Source organism: Schistocerca nitens, chromosome 8, assembly GCF_023898315.1.
Source record: "Schistocerca nitens isolate TAMUIC-IGC-003100 chromosome 8, iqSchNite1.1, whole genome shotgun sequence".
Classification (NCBI taxonomy): Eukaryota; Metazoa; Arthropoda; class Insecta; order Orthoptera; family Acrididae; genus Schistocerca; species Schistocerca nitens.
The window spans coordinates 268688990-268712415 of record NC_064621.1 but is presented as its reverse complement, the minus strand read 5'-3'; the positions used below and the strand labels follow the sequence as shown (position 1 = coordinate 268712415).

General features: G+C 43.5%; 1 protein-coding gene across 1 annotated transcript in view; it reads right to left on the bottom strand.

Moving 5' to 3' along the window:
* LOC126199515 (furin-like protease 2) overlaps positions 1-23426 on the bottom strand; it is a 713209-nt gene that overhangs the window by 366136 nt on the left and 323647 nt on the right. Inside the window, exon 4 of the mRNA XM_049936438.1 lies at positions 20476-20610. Coding sequence (XP_049792395.1) covers positions 20476-20583 — 108 coding nt within the window. The 5' untranslated portion in view covers positions 20584-20610. The remainder of the gene's footprint in view (positions 1-20475; positions 20611-23426) is intronic.

Here is a 23426-nt window from a genome sequence, read left to right as displayed (position 1 = left end):
TTTGGCGACACCTTGTTGACAGTCGCCATGCTTCGGCTGTAATAACAGGGCGAGTCAACGGCAGCGGCCGCCAGCCTGCGTCACCGACAATTTTCGCGTCGGCCGCACCGAGCATCGCAGCGCCGCTCGATGCTTATACCGGCGCCGGTAAACACAGCGGGCGATGCCAGGCAGCGCGCCGCGGTAGGCAATATCACACGCTACCCCGCGTACGGTGCGTCGCGTCGCGGTGCGGGAAATCCCCGGCAAAGTAAACCTCGCCCGCGGACAGCTTTTACCGGGAAATAAGATCTTTGTATTGGGTAACAGCGCTAACATCAGCAGCGCAGCGCGACGCGTGTAAACAACCTGTTACTGTCGGCTCAAAAGCATAATCCCCCCCCGTCGTATGTTGACAAATTTCGGCCAGATACAATGCGCTTTAGTGCCTTTCCTAACTAAACCCCGATCCCTAATTTTAATTTAAGATTCGCGTAATCTTATGACTGAAATATTACTCTACTACCTCTGGTTGACGACACCTGCAGCTCAACTTGTCCCTGAATCATCAAAAATCACACAACACCAACTCAGCCTCACAGCCCAGCTGGTGAAAAATCGTTAAAGTTCTTGGGTAGACATCAGCACAAATACGAACTGATTCAAAGTTTATAGGAAATCTACAACAGGAAATGTAATACCTCCTTGCTCACCATGTCCAAAAACACACTAACATATTGCCTTCCACTCCATGATACACCTTATCACTTCCATACCGCCGGCCGGTGTGGCCGAGCGGTTCTAGGCGCTACAGTCTGGAACCGCTCGACCGCTACGGTCGCAAGTCCGCATCCTGCCTCGGGCATGGATGTGTGTGATGTCCTCAGGTTAGTTAGGTTTAGGTATTCTAGGTTCTCGGGGACTGATGACCTCAGGTGTTAAGTCCCATAGTGCTCAGAGCCATTTGAACTTCCATACGAACGTGAAAACAAGATACTGGATACAATTAAATTAATTTCAAGGTCATGAGTCCTCTTACTGGTTTCATGTGCTCAGCCAGTAATTCTTCTGCTGTGCAAATCTCCATCTGAGAGTAGCACTAATATCGAACGTCCTCAATTATTTGTTGGATATTTTCCAATCTTTCTCTTCCCCTAGTTAATTACACGTTCTATAGTTCATCTGAAATACTGTTTTAACTAAATTGTATGGAACGAGTCGATTTACAGGATATGTACACATGATTAGTGTCAACAATCATGAACACACTATTCTAGACTTTCTCGTGCAACTTTGCGCTCTCTACGGTGCTCTCATGTACCATAAAAGTTATTCCTTGATGTCTCCACACATGTCCTACCACCCTGGCCCTTTATCTTCACCATGTCTGCTTCGCAGATTCTGTAGAGAACTACCTCATTTCTTATAACTTCCTGGCAGATTAAAAATGTGTGCCCTACCGAGACTCCAGCTCGGGACTTCTGGTGTTCGCAGGCAAGTGCTCTACATCTGAGCTACCCAAGCACGACTTGCGACCCGTCCTCACAGCTTGAAATTCGACCAGTACCTCGTCTCCTATCTTCGAAACTTCACAGAAGCTCTCCTGCATAGCTCGCAAGACTACCACTCCTGGAAGAAAGGATATTGCGGAGGCAATGCTTAGCCACAGCCTAAGGAATGCTTTCAAAATGAAATTTTCGCTCTGCAGTGGAGCATGCGCTGATATTAAACTTCCTGGCAGATTAAAAAAGTGTGTGCCGTACTGAGACTCGACTCTGGACCTTTGCCTTTCGCAGGCAAGTGCTTTACCATCTGAGCTATCCAGGGACGACTCGCGGCCCGTCCTCACAGCTTCAAATTCGGCCAGTACCTCGTCTCCTACCTTCCAAACTTTACAGAAGCTCTCATGCGAACATTTCATAACTAGCACTCTTGGTACAATGAATATTGCGGAGACATGGCTTAGCCAGTTTTAATCTACCTTTACAGCATATCGAGTATCGGACCAGATTTGCGACTGGGTTCAAGACTTCCCTGTAGACAGAACTCAGCACGCCACTGTTAACGGAACAAAATTGACAGATGTAAAGGAGTGCTAGTTCTGCCAGGAAGATTCACATCAGCGCACCTAATTTCTTATCAGCTACTAAGTTTTTCAACAGTCTTCTTTAGGAAAACATTTCAGGCGTTTCGTTTCCTCTTGTTTTAGGTTTTCCTATAGTTCACTTGTATCCACTCCTATGCACAAAATGATGTTTTTTCAGAAATTTCTTCTTCAAATTAAGGCAGGTGACTCATAGTATCATTGTTTCAACAGAGAGTGCTTTCTGTGACATTCTGCTTTTTGTTACGTTTTTCCTACTTCGTCTAGTGTGTGCCGTTTTGCTTAGAAGGTAGCATAATTCCTTCACGTCGTCTACCTCGTCATCCCCAGGTTTGGTATTAAGTTTATCTCCAATCAGATTTGGCTACTCTTCATTTCTTTCTTACTATTACTGTCAGGCCACATTATAAGCTCGTAATACTGTTCTTTACATTCAAGAGGTTCTGCAATTATTGGACATTTTCAGTAAAGGTAGCCATGTCATCTGCAAATCTTAACAGTCAGATTCACCCTGAATTTTTATCCCATTCCTGAAATTCCCGTTTATTTTATTCATGGATTCTTCGAGGTACAGGTTAGACAATAGGAACGAAACACTTCATCCCTATCTGATGGCGCTCAGTTGATACCATGTTTCTTGACTTGAGGAAGGGATTTGTCACAGACCCGTACTGCCGTTTAGTAAAAAAAGTACCAGCTTTTCGAGTATCGGATAAGATTTGCGACTGGCTTCAATAATTGCTTCCAGACAGGAAACGCGTCACTATTAACGAAACAAAATTGACAGATGTAAAGGTAATTTCTGAAGTAGGCTAAGGAAGTGCGATAGGACCGTCATTGTTTAAAAAAATCTAGTGGAAAGCGCCGAATGCTCTCCAAGATTGTTCGCAAGTGACGTATTTGTCTGTAACAAGGTAGCAACGTCAGAAGACGTTATCGATTTGCAGAACGACCTATAAAGGATTGATGAATGGTGCTGTCTCTGGCAGTTGAGCAGGAACACACGTAAATATAACATATTACGCATGCATAGGAAAAGAAAGCCACTACAGTACAACTATGCGGTTGATGAAAAGCTGCTGGAAACAGCATCTATCGTAAAATACCTGGAAGTATCTAGAACGACCTTAAATCAAATGACAGCGTAAAACAAACAGCAGGAACAGAAGAAGCCGAACTGAGATTCCTAGGAAGAATGTTTAGGGAATGTAGCACATACACGAAGGAAGTTGCTTGTAAGTCGCTTGTTCGACCGAGTCTTCAGTTTCTCTCATTAATATGGGATCCTTACGAGACAGGACTGATAGAAGAGATAAGGAAGTCCTAACGAAGAGCAGTGCATTTCGTCACGCGACGTTTAGTCGGCGCGAGAGTGTTGCGATGGTGCTCAAGAAACTCCAGTGGCTGAAAAGAAAAGCTTCATGGATCACGAGAGGTTCGCTATTGAAATTTCGAGAGAGCACTTTCTCTCACATACACCTCGCTTAATGACCACGACGATAAAATTCCAGGAGTTAGATCCAATACAGACGCTTACCGCCAATAATTCATCCCACGCGTCATTCGCGAATGGAAGAGAGTAGGTGCGATCAATTAATCGTACTAGAAGTATCCTCCGCCACACTCCAGGAGGCGGCTTGTGAAATGTGATGTAGATGGAGATGTATTACAACATTTCCAAGCAAATCAATTCTTCCTGTTCCATTATTATATTTCCAGCTTGGATATTTACGTATCGCATATTATCAGCCTTTCCCTTTAACTTAGACTTATTTTCCGGCGAATTTCGAATTCTAAGTAGTCGTGGGCTTTTTCTACGTCATATTTCGTACAGGAATTTCTTGCATGTAACTGTTACTATATCTCTGATTTAACTGAAGATAAGCCGAAAATCGATTACGAACAAATAAATATTTAATACGAAGGCTGTCCAGAAAGTAAGTTCTGATTGATCGCGAAATGGAAACCACAGTGAAAATCAGAAATGTTTTCTTTGTGACAGTTAGCTACACCTTCCAGCTACTATTCTTCGTAGGCGCCGTTCTGACTTAGACATTTTTCGCAGCGTTGTACCATCTTTCCAATACCCTCATCATAGAAGACAGCCGCCAGTGCCTTCCGCCAATTCTCTACGCTGGCCTACAGCTCGTTGTCTGTGGAATAACGTTGTCTCCATAGAAAGCGGTACATGTGAGCAGAGATGAAACTCAGAGGGAGAAAATTACGGACTGTATTGTGAGTGATCAAACATTTCCAATTGAAAACGATGCAGAAGCATCTTCATGCCCCCTGCAGAATGCGGCTGAGAATTGTCTTGAAGAAGAAACCGCACGACAGTTTTGTAATGTTGGCTGCATAGCTTCAGTCGAAATTTCTCACCAGGCCCTCGTACTTGGCGGGAGGCACTATTTTCTAGACATCTTTACGCGCTCACTGTGAGCTCAGAAATGAGAAGAGCGACGTGATGCTATCTAAGGTCATACTAGAGACACTGCCCAACACATCTGTCCAAAACTTTATCGGATTTTCATAGACGTTTCCATTTCGCGACCGATCGGAACTTACTTTCTGGACACCCCTCGTAGAACATTAACGCAGTTTATTTGTTTTCTAGTTTAATACTTTTTTCTTTATGGTAACAAGCTATTTTTAGTACAGGCTATGTCTTCGTCACTATTATCGACCACACGAAGCTGCAATTCACTCGTGTAGGCAACAAAAATTAAATTATAAAGCGGCGATGTAAATGTATGAGACCTCATAGGTAATGGCAATACAGTACATATTTGATATAATGGGTATTTCTATTAATATTAAATTAATATTTAATTAATATTACTACATATTCATACATTTAATACTATCGACCGTAAACTCAACACCTGTGAATCAGAAATGTAAAATTATTGAAACCCATGCAGATATACAGTTTAACATCAGCAAAGGAAAGATGTAAAGGTGCGATTAGTCAAACACACCCATTTTCAACCTGATACATGTGTGCCATTCACTGAAACTAACTATCGCTCCGAAATCTTCTGAATTGGTCTCAGCAGTTGCGGGCAGGGAGAAAATATCCAGAGCGTTAATCTTAACCTGCTTGCTTCCATTGTGACTATTAAAACAGTTTGATTTCTCAGAATACCACGATTCATTTGTAAATTGAAGGGGGATCACTGAGGTCAGTTGCAGCGGGACATTAAACGGAAACAAGGGCTACGAGCGAAAATGTGTACCAGACTGGGTTTCGAACCCGAGTTCAACGGTTCACTATGCAGTTGAAGTAATTACTGCGCCATCCGGGACACAACATCATCGCAACTGCATGGACTGTCTCTGCTCGCCTCACGGCCGACTCCCACTCCCACCGAGTGCTACCTGTCCGCAGTCACTGTCCATTACACTCCCGTTCTCTACTCAGGGATACCAACAGGAGAGCGGAAGTATTTTCGTATTCGCACTGAAGATTGCCCAGCTAGGTTTATCTATTATTTGAATGCGTGGTGGCTGTTATTTCGGACGTGTCCTAAAGAACAGACGCCACGCATTCGTATACCACGATTTTCCAAAAAGGTTTACAGATTAAAATTAGTATTGTTTCCAAATATACCGTATGCTATTAGTTGCTGCCTAACCGCATTAGGGCAGACGGTAATTGTCAATTATCGCCACGGTAGCCTAGAAACGCTATTTGGTACATCTCTGGAGGTAACTGAATAATTTTCAGTCATGCTTTGCTGATTTGTACAGATGGAGTAAGTTATTACTTGAAGAAATGCAGTTACCCGCCACTTGTTTTATAGATAGTACAGCTTCATTTTATGCCATGACGCATTTCGGGATATCACTTATCTTTAGGTCGTGTGATAAATTTAGATATTCGTTTAGATATGACGTTGTTATCGACTGTATCTTGAGAGACGCAATCAATAAAACCAAGACACTGATGAAAATCTGGAGCTGAAGATGGGCGAAATCCCGAAACACGTCCTTGCATTAAATAGTCTGTAATACGTACAAGTACAGAGAGCGACTTGTCGCTCTATTGTTTCAGGTAATTCAGTTTGCAGTCACGGAGCTCAACCACCATGATCATAGATTAAGTAATTTTAAAAAAAATAAACTGCAGTTTGTCGTACGCCTTTGGACAGACATTATTTCGAACATTGTATTTGGGTGTTGATTATTATACTTTATGATTGATGATAAATGTTAAACGTAACAGTTGTAACTGTATGTGGCAGATGCAGCAACTATAACCAGCTGTATATTTGACGCAAAACAACCTTCCTGAGAGTCGATGTGGTGTTAATCCCTGAGTTGTAGACGGTCACTTATTCCAAAATGGGTTATCTATGAAAAATGTTCATTACAACCGTTAATGATAGTTCCAAGATATCCTTGTCTATGTTAACAAATAACGCTTTCATTCCATTGGAAATAGTCGGACGTCACCCAAACCTCATTAGTATGATTTTAATAGCAACTGAGTATTGACAGATCAACAACTTTAAAAATGTTACAGTGACTTATTCGGTGATAAAGGTACTTAAGCGGGGATACGTTTGCATTCATCGCTGCTCTCGTACACAACCCAAAATACGTTGCTAAAGTAACAAAGAGAATTACTGTTGAGAAGAGAGTTGTCTGTTACCAAAGATTCTTCAAGGATTCGGTGGCGATTAATAGGGTTAGCGAACTCGCAGCATGAGGAGCGTCAGCTAATCCAGGCGCAGCGGGCGATGTGCGATAAATGTGCCTCCGTAGCGGCTGGAAGAAGATGAACTGCAGTTTCCAGCCGTATAAAACCTCAACTTAAACTCTTCCCAACACGATAGCTGTAATGTACCAACTTTGCCGAGAGGGGAGGTGTTGCCTCTCCCTGGGCCTAATCCACACTCCAGGGTTATTTCAACTGTTCACATCGGTTCTGGGCTCGGAGAAAATCTCCAGTCGCGATTAGTCGTCCACTGATACTATTACGGTGGCGTTGTCGACTGATCCTTCTCTTAGAAAAAAAGTGTTAGGTGACTGAAAGTAAAAACGAGTTCTTACAAGTAAATTACTTGCTTATGCTGTTTTCTAAACTGTTCTTAGTAATAAGTAATTATCATAATTTTATTAGGGAAGCAAAATCTCGTTCTTGTTGAGTGAATAGAGCAGCCAGGCAAAATAAAACAGTTCGAGTGTAAACGTCTAGTGTAAGTAGATACTTTTGTGTCTGGGACTAAAAACATCTAGCTTGAGCAGCTTGTAGACAACAGTAACTTTTGCATCCACCACTGTATAGCAAAATGTGATTGATGAAGCAAAGTCTGAGGAGTGCTCCATTAGACGGATCATACGGTAACTACTTATTCATGAAATTTTCCATCAGCATTAAGAAAAAGATTATTTTAACGTGAATACTCGTATTATGTGCTCAAATTCGCAAACTGATGAAAGATAATAAACGTCAGAATACAATGATATAAGAGGAGTAATGGATGGACTCCTTTGAGGTATGTTACTGAAAACTTTATAGGGAATAACAGAGGTACAAATAATAAAAAAGACTGCGAAAACGATATTGCGAAATTGAAGGGGTGTGGGGTCTTAGCAACAGTATAAAAATCCATATCCGACGCTCACGTTTTGACTGCTTCCCAGAAAATCTTTGACATAATAACAAGGAAAATGTCTCCAACAGAACATTAAGGAAATAGAGAAGATGGACATAATATATACAGTTCCACGGTAGTTTAAAGGTAATGATTCGGCAAGGAAATAAAAAAAAATGAGAAGCACTGGCCCAATAAATGTAACAAAGTATTCATAATACAGGATGTTTCAAAATGAATACGGGATTTAAGGCTTGGTAGCATCTATTACATTCACCTTACAATTGTAAAGAATACATCAAATGAAATAGCAACTCAAACAGTTTTGTTTGTGTACCTGTACGCAAAAGGAAGAGAACGGATCGAGCCAAAAGTAACTGAACAACGTGTTGAACGAGTGAGAGCCTTTCACCCTTAGCCCCAAGAATTCAGTCCGGAAGGCTAGTCGTGAAATAGCAGTTGCAGTGACACCTGTGTGGAGACTTAAGGAGACGCGCACAACTACGTTCTTATGGTTTGCAGTTGTTACAAGATCCAAAGCCTACAGAGCCAACTTTGCAACCGAAACGTTGCTGCATGCCGAAGAAGGTTTTCTGGTTCGTGTCGTCTTCGGTGATGAATCGACATTTCACTTAAGCGGAAATGTGTAACATCAAGTAATGAGCGCATCTGGGGGTCAACAAATCCCCAAGAAATGGTATAGTTGGAAAGAGACTACGCTGCATTTTTCTGTGCCACATCTCGACGGAACGTTTGCGAAGTGCCTTTCTTTTTCGGTGAAGCATCTCTCTGCCCTCTCGTTTCCGATTGGCTTGCGCCGCTTGACTTTACGCCGTTAACACCTATTTCCTTCCCAATACTTCTCTAATCCGATGTGGTCGATGACCTCGCTGTTTGGTACCTTTCCCCAAATCAATCGCCCAACCAGCAAATACCTGGTGGATTCTTATGTAAGCGGCAATAGTGAGTTCCTTACCCATCGTTCCCTACCCTGAACTTCTGCTCCATCTCTAAATGACCTCTTTGTTTATGGGATGTTAAACTCTAAATGTTCCTTCCTTAATCACGCAGCCGCAGTATAAGCACTTGTGTCGAGCTTAGAGCCACTAAGGGCCGCTCAAAACCGCTCGGCGAAATTTGAACGTCATCCAAAGCAGCTCAGGGTGTTGATGCTTTTTCAGCGCTCCTATTTTGTGTTCTCCTGTGGCGTGCTCATTGGGGGATTCGACGTTGATACAAGCATGAGGAAAATGAAAAAGGATCTTTCTATGATGTCCCACTTTGTCGAAATCCTTCTTGGCACTGCACACCTTGATTGAGATTTTCGAAATGTACCTGTACGTACAGAACCTGTGGCGAAGTCCTAGACGATTGCAGTACGTTAGCGCCCTCGATACTTTCTGATCCTGAATGACGTATCCTGAATGACGTACTTTTAGGCCTAAGAGCAACAGTATAGTGACGAAAGGGCAGCAGCAGCCTAGTCCACCTCATCTCTGTACAGGTAACTTTTTATGATGCTCCACAAACGCGGATAGGTCCACCGAGTGTTTTGCCCAAATCTGAAGTGTTTTAGAAGGACCCTTTACTGTTTCATTCATGTATGTGAATCTCGCAGGCCACCATATCCTCATGTACACTACTGGACACTAAAATTGCTACACCAAGAAGAAATGCACATGATCAACGGGTATTCATTGGACAAATATATTATACTAGAACTGACATGTGATTACATTTTCACGAAATCAGTACCCAGAACAAACACCTCTGGCCGTAATACCGGCCTTGATACGCCTGGGCATTGAGTGAAACAGAGCTTGGATGACGCGTACAGGTACAGCTGCCGATGCAGCTTCAACACGATACCTCACTTCATGACGAGTAATGACTGGCGTATTGTGACGAGCCAGTTGCTCGGCCACCATTGACCAGACCCTCTCGATTGATGAGAGATCTTGAGAATGTGCTGGCCAGGGCAGCAGTCGCCGGCCGAAGTGGCCGTGCGGTTAAAGGCGCTGCAGTCTGGAACCGCAAGACCGCTACGGTCGCAGGTTCGAATCCTGCCTCGGGCATGGATGTTTGTGATGTCCTTAGGTTAGTTAGGTTTAACTAGTTCTAAGTTCTAGGGGACTAATGACCTCAGCAGTTGAGTCCCATAGTGCTCAGAGCCATTTGAACCATCTGAAGGGCAGCAGTCGAACATTTTCTGTATCAAGAAAGGCGCGTAAAGGACCTTCAACATCCGGTCTTGCATTATCCTGCTGAAATGTAGGGTTTCGCATGGATCGAATGAAGGGTAGACCCATGGGTAGTAACACATCTGAAATGTAGCGTCCACTGTTCAAAGTGCCGTCAATGCGAACAAGAGGTGGCCGAGACGTGTAACCAATGGCATCCCATAGCTTCATGGCGGGTGATACGCCAGTATGACGATGACGAATACACGCTTCCAATGTGCGTTCACCGCGATAACGTGAAACACGGATGCGACCATCATGATGCTGTAAACAGAACCTGGATTCATCTGAAAAAATGACGTTTTGCCATTCGTGCACCCAGGTTCGTCGTTGAGTACACCATCGCAGGCGCTCCTGTCTGTGATGCAGCGTCAAGGGTAACCGCAGCCATGGTCTCCGAGCTGATAGTCGATGCTGCTGCAAACGTCGTCGAACTGTTCGTGCAGATGGAAGTTGTCTTGCAAACGTCACCATCTGTTGACTTCGAGACGTGGCTGCACGATCCGTTACAGCCATGCGGATAAGATGCCTTTCATCTGGACTGCTAGTGATACGAGGCCGTTGGAATTCAGCGTGGCGAACCGTGTTACCCTCCTGAACCCACCGATTCCATATTCTGCTAACAGTCATTGGATCTCGAATAACGAGAGCAGTAACGTCGCGATAGCATAAACCGCAATCGCGATAGGCTACAATCCAACCTTTATCGAAGTCGGAAACGTGATGGTAAGCATTTCTCTTCCTTACATGAGGCATCACAACAACGTTTCGCCAGGCAACGCCGGTCAACCGCTGTTTGTGTATGACAAAACGGGTGGAAACTTTCCTCATGACAGCACGTTGTAGGTGTCGCCACCGGCGTCAAACTTGTGTGAATGCCCTCAGAAACTAATAATTAGCATATCACAGCATCTTCTTCCTGCCGGTTAAATTTCGCGTCTGTAGCACGTCATCTTCGTGGTGTAGCAATTTTAATGGCCAGTAGTGTAACAGAGATCGTCATTCGGTAGCACGAATTGCGTGAAAACAACACAAGACTACGGCGGCTAAAGTGACTTCAGAGCTCAACAGCCATCTTCGAGACCCCTTATCTATCGACACTGTCTGCTGAGACTTCCTTAAAGCGAATATTCCTGGACGAGCTGCTACACCGAAACCATTAGTAACGACAAGCAATACAAAAAAGCGTAAAACATGGTGAGAGGTACGTAAATCCTAGACTGCTGATCAATGGAAAGACGTCGAATGTTCTGTTTTAACGGCCAGTAATGTAGTAACGCCACAACAGGAAACGAAATAGAGGGATGATAAAGCAAAAGTACTTTTTTCCACTTCCGATCATGTTCAAATTTCGTTGAATAGTGTTGAACACTCCCTAGTGGCTCCTATCACAACATCAGAGCAAAAAATGCGGCCGCACTGCACTCCAAAGCGGTATGGTCAAGTTAAGTGGGGATGCAGCCCACAATGTCCTTAGAGACGGGTTGAAAGGTCCGCGGGTGTCAGCAGTGCCAAATGTTGGTATTCTTGCCGTTTCTGATCTGTGGTGCGTCTGGTGTGTTGCCGTCGGCCAGTCAAAAGAAAACCCCGTGATTTCAACGCGAACCTCCATTTTAGAGATATAAAAGGAATTGGTGAAATGTGGTAAGAGGGGCTGTGACATTCTTCCCGTCGCCTGACACGACCACGATGGCACTGGGCAGAATTGTGGTGAAGTTTGGTGCCGATGTGACATCATTAACACACCGTATACGTCATATGAACGTATGAGCCCTGGCCGATTTTTCGCATGTGTCGACACCTTGGTGCCTGAAGCATCTTCGTGCCTGAGTGTGGTATTCTACTGTCAACACTTTTCCTCTACTGCAACATAACCTCAGCACGCAAAAAAGTAAGAGCTATGGAGCAATCATTACAAGCATCATGTAATATCGTATAATTCCGCCCCTGGATTTGACAACCCCTTCGATTTGGTTAGGACATTGGTGGCCAAGGTTTCGGCTCGAGAGCCATGCTCGGGTCTGAGCTCTCAGCTTGGCTTCACATAACCCCCGCCCCCCCCCAACCTCCCCCTTACCCCACCACGCTGCCTGAGTGCATGGAGGGCAAGAATGGAAAACAGCAAGCGCACCCCATTTCAATGGCAGTACAGCCCTACTGCATTCGAATTGGTTTTATGATTCACATTTCTTAATAACACATATCACGAACAAAATAAGTTTTCGTATTAAGTAATTATTTTATCGAGCTGAAGATACAGTCTACTGTTTATGTGGTACAAATTGTCGGCATATGCAGACAGTTTCACAGAGTATCGCATTCAAGTTGCCACGTAAATTTCACTTACTTAGCTTCATAATCGAAAATAGTCTTTCTCACAAATATGTCAATTGAAATAGTGAAGCACTTTGGCAGCCTCATTAAGGAGACGAGGAAAATCTACCTGACTAGAACAATGTAGACGTCCTGCACAGTTTTAATCAAAAAAGATTTATAAGTAAAACTTGAATTACGTTGCAGGGCAGTGAGCTATTTCTGGCGGTTTCAGCTGAATTGCCAAATGGTCTCGAAAACAGCTCTAAAGCAGATGTAAGACTGACAGTGTCCTCTAAATATTTATGAAACTCTCGTGGCAATTCTTGAAAGGCCACAATGAATTCTTCAAAGCTCGCCCTTTTTTTAACCTAAGTGAACTTAGGGAACTAGACTGTCTACGTCAGATTTTCCTTTTAAATAGGGAAGAACCTACCTTGCAGTGTCTTACTGTGAGCAGTGTGCCGTCAAATACACTTAAAAAGACAACTATGCAATCCACTTCGGATTATCAAATTTTCGTTTCTGCACTTCTTTTGCATTCATAAATTCAACAATAGTGAGATTTAAATTGAAATATCGTTCCAAGTATGCACCTCGGTCCTTTCAATCCATCTCTAAGGGCCTTGTGGGCTGCATCCCCACTGAACTTGACCATACCGCTTTGGAGTGCAGTGCGACCTCCATTTTTGCTCTGATGTTCTGATTGGAAGCACTAGGGAGTGTTCAACACTATTCGACGAAATTTGAACATGATCGGAAGTGGAAAAGAGTGCTTTTGCTTTATCATCCCTCTATTTCGCTTCCTGTTGTGGCGTTACTACATGAGGGGATGGAGGCCTGCGTCATTCACATACGTGAATAAAACAGAAGAGGGTCCTCCTAAAACCCTTCAGATTTGAGCAAAACACTCGGTGGACCTACCGGCCTTTGTGGAGCATCATAAAAAGTTACCTGTACAGACAGGGGGTGGACTAGGCTGCTGCTGACCTTTCGCCACTATACTGTGGCTCTTAGGCCTAAACGTAGTTCACTCAGGATCAAAAGTATCGAGGGCGCTCATGTACTGCAGTCGTCTAGGATTTCGTCACAGGTTCTGTACGTACAGGTACAGCCAACACACCTTGCAGTAATATATGAAATCTTCATATTCTTTGTTCATTTCCATTGAAAACTGTTGCAACAGAAAATGGAATAAGCTGTGCGACTTCATAAATTTTACTACTCGTACCATCAATTTCTTGAATTGCTCAATTCCAGCAAATTTAGCATGAATTTCTTCTCGGTTTACAGAACAATGAGTCCCGCCTGTCGATCATTGTAATGTTTTGTTCGTTCATTGTCATCTCGAACTTCAAATTCTTTCTGCATGATACTATGATCTAGTGTCGGAGTAAATAAGCGGTACCCATTGCTTAAGTGAAATGAGAATTCTCATCGCTGTCTTGTGTCAATTATATTCGTTTTAAAGGATTGTTATGGTAGATCACTAGAGTTCGTCTTTTTGTGCAAACATCCAATGGACCAGTTAATGTCCTTCATAGAAATGAAAAACAGCCAAGACTGAACAGCGCTGACACCACGATTCTGACGAAGTGAGATAGTGTTGTCGACAGCAAATTACCGCACCGCGATATTAATTGAAATGTCGCGCTGTTCCAGGTACTTCCGAGAAATACAGTGACAGGCCGGCCCTTGGGCCTCACGTGGCTCACACATGATACACGCATGAAGTTTGGCAAAACGTGGCCAGCCCTAGGTGAGGGGTGAGTCCGTAAGTTTGTTCAAATCATTGTATTCAGATTAAGCCACTTTCTGAGGGTTTAATTAAGCAATTCCACCAAACAGCGGAGTGCTGATGGCGTTTCAACCGTGACTCCAACTTGTCCCACTTATTATACATAGCGTTATATACAGGGTGGTCCATTGATCGTGACCGGGCCCAATATCGCACTAAATAAGCGTCAAACAAAAAAACTACAAAGAACGAAGCTTGTCTAGCTTGTAGGGGGAAACCAGATGGCGCTATGGAAGACCCGCTAGATGGCGCTGCCATAGGTCAAACGGATGTCAACTGCGTTTTTTAAATAGGAACCACCATTCTTTATTACATATTCGTGTAGTATGTGGTGTAACCGCCAGACACCACACTTGCTTGGTGGTAGCCTTTAAATCGGCCGCGGTCCGTTAGTATACGTCGGACCCGCGTGTCGCCACTATCAGTGATTGCAGACCGAGCGTCGCCACACATTTGCCGAGACGACAGTTTAGCATAGCCATCAGCTACGTCATTTGGTACGACCTAGCAAGGGGCCATATTCAGTTACTATGCTGAACAGATAATATTGTGAATCATGTACCGTCAAGGGCGACGTTCATCATTAATGGATTAAAGTTAAGTATAAAACTAAATTCGTCCGCTTTCTGAATTCTAATTCCTTGTCATGTTCCAGACCTCACGTCAGTATAGTCCTTCCCTCCTCACGCCAGCCTGCGTGAGCTAAAACGCGTGCATTTCGGCCTCCTCTAGCGACACGGTGTTGGCTCTTCACCCAACACAATATAGTACGTAAAGAAATATGAATGTTTTAGTTGGACCACTTTTTGCGCTTTGTGATAGATGGCGCTGTAATAGTTACAAACATATGGCTCACGATTTTAGACGAACAGTTGGTAACAGGTAGGTTTTTTAAATTAAAATACAGAACGTAGGTACGTTTGAACATTTTATTTCGGTTGTTCCAGTGTGATACATGTACCTTTGTGAGCTTATCCTTTCTGAAAACGCATGCTGTTACAGCGTGATTGACTGTTAATACCACATTAATGCAATAAATGCTCAAAATGATGACCGTCAACCTCAATGCATTTGGCATTACGTATAACGACATACCTCTCAACAGCGAGTAGTTCGCATTCCGTAATGTTCGCACATGCATTGACAATGCGATGACGCATGTTGTCAGGCGTTGTCGATGGATTACGATAGCAGATATCCTTTAACTTTCCCCAAAGAAAGAGATCCGGGGACGTCAGATCCGGTGAATGTGCGGGCCATGGTATGGTGCTTCGACGACCAATCCACCTGTCATGAAATATGCCATTAGTACCGCTTCAAACGCACGCGAGCTATGCGTCGGACATCCATCATGTTGGAAGTACATCGCCATTCTGTCATACAGTGAAACATCTTGTAGCAACTTCGGTAGAACATTACGTAGGAGATCAGCATACATTGCACCATATCGATTGCCATCGATAAAATGGGGGCCAATTATCCTTCCTCCCATAATGCCACACCATACATTAACCCGCCAAGGTCGCTGATGTTCCACTTGTCGCAGCCATCGTGGATTTTCCGTTGCCCAATAGTGCATATTATGCCGGTTTATGTTACCGCTGTTGGTGAATTACGCTTCGTCTCTAAATACAACTCGTGCAAAAAATCTGTCATCGTCCAGTAATTTCTCTTGTGCCCAGTGGCAGAAGTGTACATGACGTTCAAAGTCGTCGCCATGAAATTCCTGGTGCATTGAAATATGGTACGGGTGCAATCGATGTTGATGTAGCATTCTCAACATCGACGATTTAGAGATTACCGATTCTCGCGCAGTTTGTCTGCTACTGATGTGCCGATTAGCCGCAACAGGGGCTAATACGCCTACTTGGGCATCATCATTTGTTGCAGGTCGTGGATGACGCTCACATGTGTCAACAATTTCTGTTTCCTTAAATAACGTAACTATCCGGCGAAAGGTCCGTACACTTGGATGATGTCGTCCAGGATAACGAGCAGCATACATAGAACACAGCCGTTGGGCATTTTGATCACAATAGCCATACATCAGCACGATATCGACCTTTTACGCAATTGTTAAATGGTCCATTTTAACACGGGTAATGTATCACAAAGCAAATACCGTCCGCACATGCGGAATGTTACGTGACACCAAGTACTTGTAAGTTTGTGACTATTACGGCGCCATCTATCACAAAGCGTACAAAGTGGTTCATCTAAAAGATTCATATTTCTTTACGTACTACACGACTATGTAATAAAAAATTGGGGTTCCTATTTAAAAAGCGCAGTTGATATCCCTTTGACCTATGGCAGCGCCATTTAGCGGGCTAACCATAGCGTCATCTGGTTTCCCCCTTCAAGCTAGACGAGTTTCATTCTTTGTAGTTTTTTCATTTGATGCTAATTTCATGAGATATTTGTCCCGGTCACTATCAATGGACCACCCTGTATAGTCCGGTGACATTGTGGGGCAGACGAGATGTAATAAAGTGAGGAAGTGTTCGCATTACCAGTCACATATTCTTTGGGTCCTATGACGTTTTCTGTAGTCTTTTAGCGCCTGTGTGAGGAATGGCAACTTGCGAGATGACCGAGGCCAAAAGTTTACTGAAAGCAGTTCCCGTCAGTGACGTATGGGTAACAGGTGCGATGTAGCTTCGTTCACTATCTGCAGTCATTTTGATTACAAACCTTGAAATGCATTTCCAGTCCACATCAGTCAGATTATTCTGACGTGTTCATGGCCATGTGTGTCTGCCGCGAAATACCAACTTCACACACAGTATGGTCATGGGCACACCCAAACATGATCACCCCTTTTTCTCACTCTCTCACGTCCTTACATCTGTCCATGTTTCTGTGCAACGTAAATATCTAACTCAATGGTACTGCCTTATTCTCACATAGAGGCAGTGCGCGAGTGGGTGACCATGTGATCCAATCACTGCGCAAGTTATGAAGTCTTACTGATTTATCACTGTCTGTACACTGTGGTAACAAAATATAAGTCCGATGAGCTTATCGGCTTCGCGCAGCTCATGGAAAGATGGTCTGAACGTAACCAATAATGAACAGTGTCCTATAGCAGCGGAAATTAGTTCTCCTCATTCTTCGTCTAAATTATCACCTACATACAACAATAAGAGAAACCAGTGAGATCGCGACCTGTCTTGAGAATGAACGCTGCGTGGTGGCCTAACGGTCATCTGCGGCATAGTAAGATACGGGCTGGGAACAGGGGAATTCGCTGTCGTCAGCCTCTACAAAGGTAGATTACGCTGTCGATCCACATTAATGTGACCAGCTGTCAGAACCATGAGTAACCACTAATTGCAGTGTGGACCGCCGTGAGAGGTGCAGGGGAAGAGTCACTGTTGGGCTCGATACCGGCAGGGGCGTGGAACCATGTCGACTCCACTGTCGTGGTTAACTGCGTTAGCATTCTCGGTTGAGAATCCATGGCGTGAACATCCCGATCGAGGTTGTGCCCCGGATTCTCCAGTGGATATATATACGCGAACAGAGCACTGTTCGGCCCAGGCACGTACAGTGCCAGCTGTGTGACATGTTTCATTGTCCTGCTGGCACATGCCAGCAAGTTGAGACTGCATATAGGGGTGGGCAAGATCCCCCAAGGATAGTTACACAGTTGTGTTGCCCGATTCTGCCCTCCATAATGACCAACTAGGGAATGTCACTTCTCCAGATCATAACGTTCTTTTCTCGCACTGGGCCTTCTGCAGGATGTCTACTTTCAGTCGTTTCACGCAGATGGCACATAAAAAATAATTCACCTGAAAAGGCCACCATGGGCCACTCAGTGAGCGTCCAGTTGGGGTGTTGGCGTGCAAATTCCAGCGTTCGTCGCCGATGAACAGCAATCAGCATGGCACATGAAGCAGGCGCCTCCTATGGAGGACCATACTGTTTTGGATAGTGCCGTTTTGGATTCTTTAACCACGGCGTCACAGGAACAGTTTACAAACTTAATCGTTTCGGAAATGATTCGATTCCTCGGTTATAAGAAAACGATAATGTGTTCTAGGCCACCACCTAAATCACCGCGTTTTCACATTACGGCAATGACTGTGCTTCCTTCTCGCGACCCTCAGACACACTTTATACAGGGTGTTACAAAAAGGTACGGCCGAACCTTCAGCTAACATTCCTCACACACAAATAAAGAAAAGATGTTATGTGGACATGTGTTCGGAAACGCTTAATTTCCATGTTAGAGCTCATTTTAGTTTCGTTAGTATGTTCTGTACTTCCTCGATTCTGATGATCAAATTGTAAATTTTCACAATCAACGTGAGTGGGCTGACGAGAATCCGCACGCAATTGTGCAATCACGTCATCAACACAGATTTTCTGAGAACGTTTGTGCAGGCATTGTTGATGTCTTGCTTGGGCCCCGTGTTCTTCCACCTACGCTCAATGGAGCACGTTATCACGATGTCATACGGGATACTCTACTTGTGCTGCTAGAACATGTGCCTTTACAAGTACGACACAACATGTGGTTCATGCACGATGGAGCTCCTGCACATTTCAGTCGAAGTGTTCGCACGCTTCTCAACAACAGATTCGGTGACCGAAGGATTGGTTGAGGCGGACCAATTCCATGGCCTCCACGCTCTCCTGACCTCAACCCTCTTGACTTTCATTTATGGGGGCATTTGAAAGCTCTTGTCTACGCAACCCCGGTACCAAATATAGAGTCTCTTCGTGCTCGTATTGTGGACGGCTCTGATACAATACGCCATTCTCCAGGGCTGCATCAGCGCATCAGGGATTCCATGCGACGGAGGGTGGATGCATGTATCCTCGCTAACGGAGGACCTTTTGAATATTTCGTGTAACAAAGTGTTTGAAGTCACGCTGGTACGTTCTGTTGCTGTGTGTTTCCATTCCATGATTAATGTGATTTGAAGAGAAGTAATAAAATGAGCTCTAACATGGAAATTAAGCGTTTCCGGAGACATGTCCACATAACATATTTTCTTTCTTTGTGTGTGAGGAATGTTTCCTGAAAGTCTGGCCGTACCTTTTTGTAACACCCTGTATAGCCTCCACTGTGGTTATTTCACGTCGACTTCGAACACAGGCCGTTGTCACATTAGTGTAACTAGACCCTGAATTATGGTCCGCAGCCGTGAACTAACATCTCGGTAACAACGCTTTTCGGCTGTTCGCAGACTACAGTTGTAAGTACCTACCGAGAGGATTTGAAGGACGGTGAAATCTCGAGTAAAGGCTCGGTGTTGGACGTCCACATCTCATCACAAGAGAGGACGTTCAGAAACTAGCCAGCTCTATGCAGCAGAGTGTCTAGCGATCTATGGCAGATCTGACGACAGAGTACAGTACTGACGCACGCAAAAGCGTTCCAGAGTGCACCAATCAGTGTACATTGCTTGAGTCTCCATATCAACGACGCCTACGGGTTCCTACCTAGACCAGCGAGCTCACCGGATCTGAGCACGTCTGTAGCATTATGGTAAGGGCCCTCGAAACGAACTAAAACATTTTACGATCTGACGCGCCAATTGAACTGAATTTGGCACGTCGTCACTCAGGACAGCCAACAACCCTATCACTCATTCCGAAACCGAATAATTGCTTGCATAAGGGCCAGATGTGAACCTAACCGTTATTGACTTACTCAATTTGTGAAAATGTCTCTTGCATAAAGCAGCCACTACATCTGAGATTGTAGTCGTTTCTCATGCACATCATATCTACCGATTCCCGCCCCTTTTGGATAAATCTTCGTCGTGCATTGTTGTTTTCTTGTTTCCTACCTTTCTCTTTTCAAGTGTATTATTACGGATCCCCTGCATTCCTTAAAGCTTGACGTCTTCCAAGACGGAGGTGGCAACTTCCAGTAGAATAACTGATCATATCACAAGTATCGTACTACAATGAGGAGCATGACAGTGATCTCAAGTTCATGGGCTGGTCACCAGTTTCCCCTAATGTGAAGCTGATGGCGCTATTGGGAGCCAGTTGCGTGACCAGTGTGTGGCCTTCTCTTACCGCGTACCCGTAGATGTCCACCAAGGAGTTACTGAATCCGTACAACGCAACTTGGCTGAATCGTAAAACACAGAATCTAATGGCGGACCCACATGACATTAACGAGATTGTCATAATGGAATGTCTCAGGTGAGACATAGATTTACTGAATTCCTGTTGGAACCACAGCGACTATAGCAAATACGAATAAATGAAAAGCATCAGAACGAATCACATTAATTCTAATTTTACAATTTGTTACTATTCTCAGTAACTGAGAACTATCAACAGACCATTTCAAGCCCACATGAAAAAAAAAAAAACAGTGTGTTATTATTAAATGTTACAGGTCACTAACTTACAGGGTAGTTTCATTGGACACTAGTAGAAATCGGTCGGCACGAGAGTAGAGAGACTTACGTAGTTGGGCGCCAGGTCGGGATGGTTGGTCTGTATGCCGTCGTCCAGTATGGAGACGACGACGCCCTTGCCGGTGTAGCCCATCCTCCAGGCTCCCGTCACGTTCATGTCCAGGCCGCCCTTGGCACCACCATTCTGCAACAAGTGAGAATTTCTCTATAGTTTCTCTAAGGGTCATTTAAACTTCTGTTACATATGCAGGTGCGTCTTAACCGTTAACGCTCTTCACTGTCTCTATTACTTTCGTGAAATATATGCAAATGATTATCAGGAAGTCATATGTTTTATATTTACAGTAAACTACTCGTATTAAGTAGCGACTTTCATGTGCATTTTAAATGTTTTATTATATGATTGGTAATTGTTTGCGAATACTGTACGATACAATGACTTTCCAAAAATATGTAATGTCCATTACTACTTAAAGTCACCTGTCAGAAAAAGAATTTTTTACCAAAGTATCTCTAAGCGAATAATAAGTCGCTAACAACTTGCAAAGACTCTCTATGAACAGTTTTCGTCTGTCCGAAAAGTCACGTGTGTGTATGCTGAGTTCGAAGTGAACCTCTACAGAAGTCACGTGCCTGTGTAGCTAAGATTTGAGTTAGCTTGGCCATGTGGACGTTTTGATAAAGCAACACTTTTCCTCCGCTGACCGTTGCTTCTACTAGTAAAGGGGACAGGCCAAATAATGTGAACTCCTGTACCTTTTAGGGAATGGTTTATTTATAAAGCGTTGGAGCCGCTTTTGTCCGTAATACAGCAGCGATTCTTCTTGGAATACTGGCATATAATGATTGTATAGTCTCCCGTGGAACGTTATGCCATTCTTCGATCAGAAGAGAGTCTCAAGCCTAGATTTTCCTGTAGGAGGTCGAGAAGATAACACAAGAGTAAAAAATATTATATCACCTTATTAAAATTTGAAAAATCTGAAACAGTTAACTTCAAAACAATTCAGGTCCGCAGGAATCTCTAAACATTAGTTACTGTTGCTGAATCTGGAACTTAACCCTTTCGGAATGATAATGAATTACAGTTCTCAAATACATCTCTCTGTTAACTTTGTTATCGTTCTGACTTCTACTATAATTAGCGCTGCAGGATCCGAAAGACGATTCTGTCGACGTGAGCTATGATTTCGGACTTTTTATTTATGAGGGAAACTGTGCTCTGACGTGAGTACACTTCCAGCCACAATGGGGTCAGGCAGCGGCTTTCCTTATTTGTCGTTCGGCGTTCCGTCGTGAAATACAAAATTTGCCATGGTACCTCGTTTTTCGGACAACAGCACGTATATATATCTGCACTTCAGCAAGGGATGCAGCTATGAATCTCTTACGTAAAGAAAGTATTCCAAGCAGTGGAACGTACGATACAACTTCCAGTTTTCGGCTCTCTGAATCAAACCTACATGCGACACGATTCTGTGTGTCGCTTGGCAAAAATGTCTGTTACAAGATAGTCTATGTGTGTGTGTTTGTCAAACTTTTAAGGTTCATTGGTGCAATTCTCTGTTGCAGACTCTTGTAGCAGACATTTTTGCCAAGCGACGCACAGAACCGTGTCGCATGTAGGTTTGATTCAGAGAGCCGAGAACTGGAAGTTGTATCGTACGTTCCACTGCTGAGAAAACTTTTTTTACGTAAAAGATTCAAAGCTGCTTCCCTTGCTGAAGTATCATCTCGGAAATCACTATGCTTTTTGCCTGAAAAATTAACAACCAGGTAGTTATGAGTAACCCGTATTTTCGCTATGCAGTTGTTGTCAAACGACTGCTTACTTATAGGTCCACTTCTCATTGTTCAAAGAATGTGCAGTGAATCGTGAGTGTGAACTGAGATTGAAACTCTGGTGGAAGCAAAAATCTACCGACCGAAACTGACACTCCCTTACCAAATACGTCATCCAACCGTCTGTGGAAGACTTTCTAGAACTTCAGCAGTCATTCTAAAGAAATTTCCAAATTCCATCTTTTCCTCTACCTTTAAGATGTGAAGAAAATATTACCCTCGACTGTTCCCGTCTTTATGAAGCTCACAAATCTGCTAACGTTTGTCAGCAGTTCAGTTACTTTTTGGTTGATACACCTTATGATATACCGTGCTGCGCACGAAATCAAGCTAACATATGGCTTCCTTGATGATCATGAAACACCTAGATATCTTTCTCACCAGTGGAGATTCAGGCACCAGTCTTATGCATAATTTCAAAGTGCCCTAATAAATATAATAGGATTACATCAAGGTGTGTAGGCAATGAGTGACTGCATTGGATACGTTCTACTTGTAGTCAGTACATCTAAAGAAGTGGGCTGTTCTTGCACAGATGCATTCTGCTATCCAGAACTTAACTTCCTAAGAGTTTTGCCATTCGCTGCTAGATGTGAATTGCATTACTGTCACAGCAGCGGGAGGTAGATTAAACTTCGTCTATCCTGTTTACACCGAATTATGTACACAAACATTCCTTCAATATACCGTAACAAACGTTCCTGGAAAATCAGTCTGTCTATTAATGAAAATCAAATAAAAGTCCCTACGGTAGCTCCTGAGATTAGCCCCAACAAACAGACAGAAGCACAACAAAAGTCTTACACTTATACATGTATATATAATAGATACATTACGAGAGGGTTCTGAGATTACATGACGCTCATTTTGTTCTGTTTTTGATAAGATGTATCATTGCTTTACATCGTGATTGCTTGGAGGACATATGTAACCTCGTTACTGATTTGTCGTGTTGTTTCAAATTATCTTTAATCATTTTTCCACTAGAAGTCACTTACAAGTTTTCACTTTATTCATGCTCAGTTCCGATGTGCTCACTTATGTTTTGTGTAAGTCCGTAGTAGATCTGACAAGTACAATTCACTGAGTTCATTTTACATTACCTTCAGTAGAACTGCGATAAATTGCCTTTGGCAGATGGAATATTAATTTCCTTAC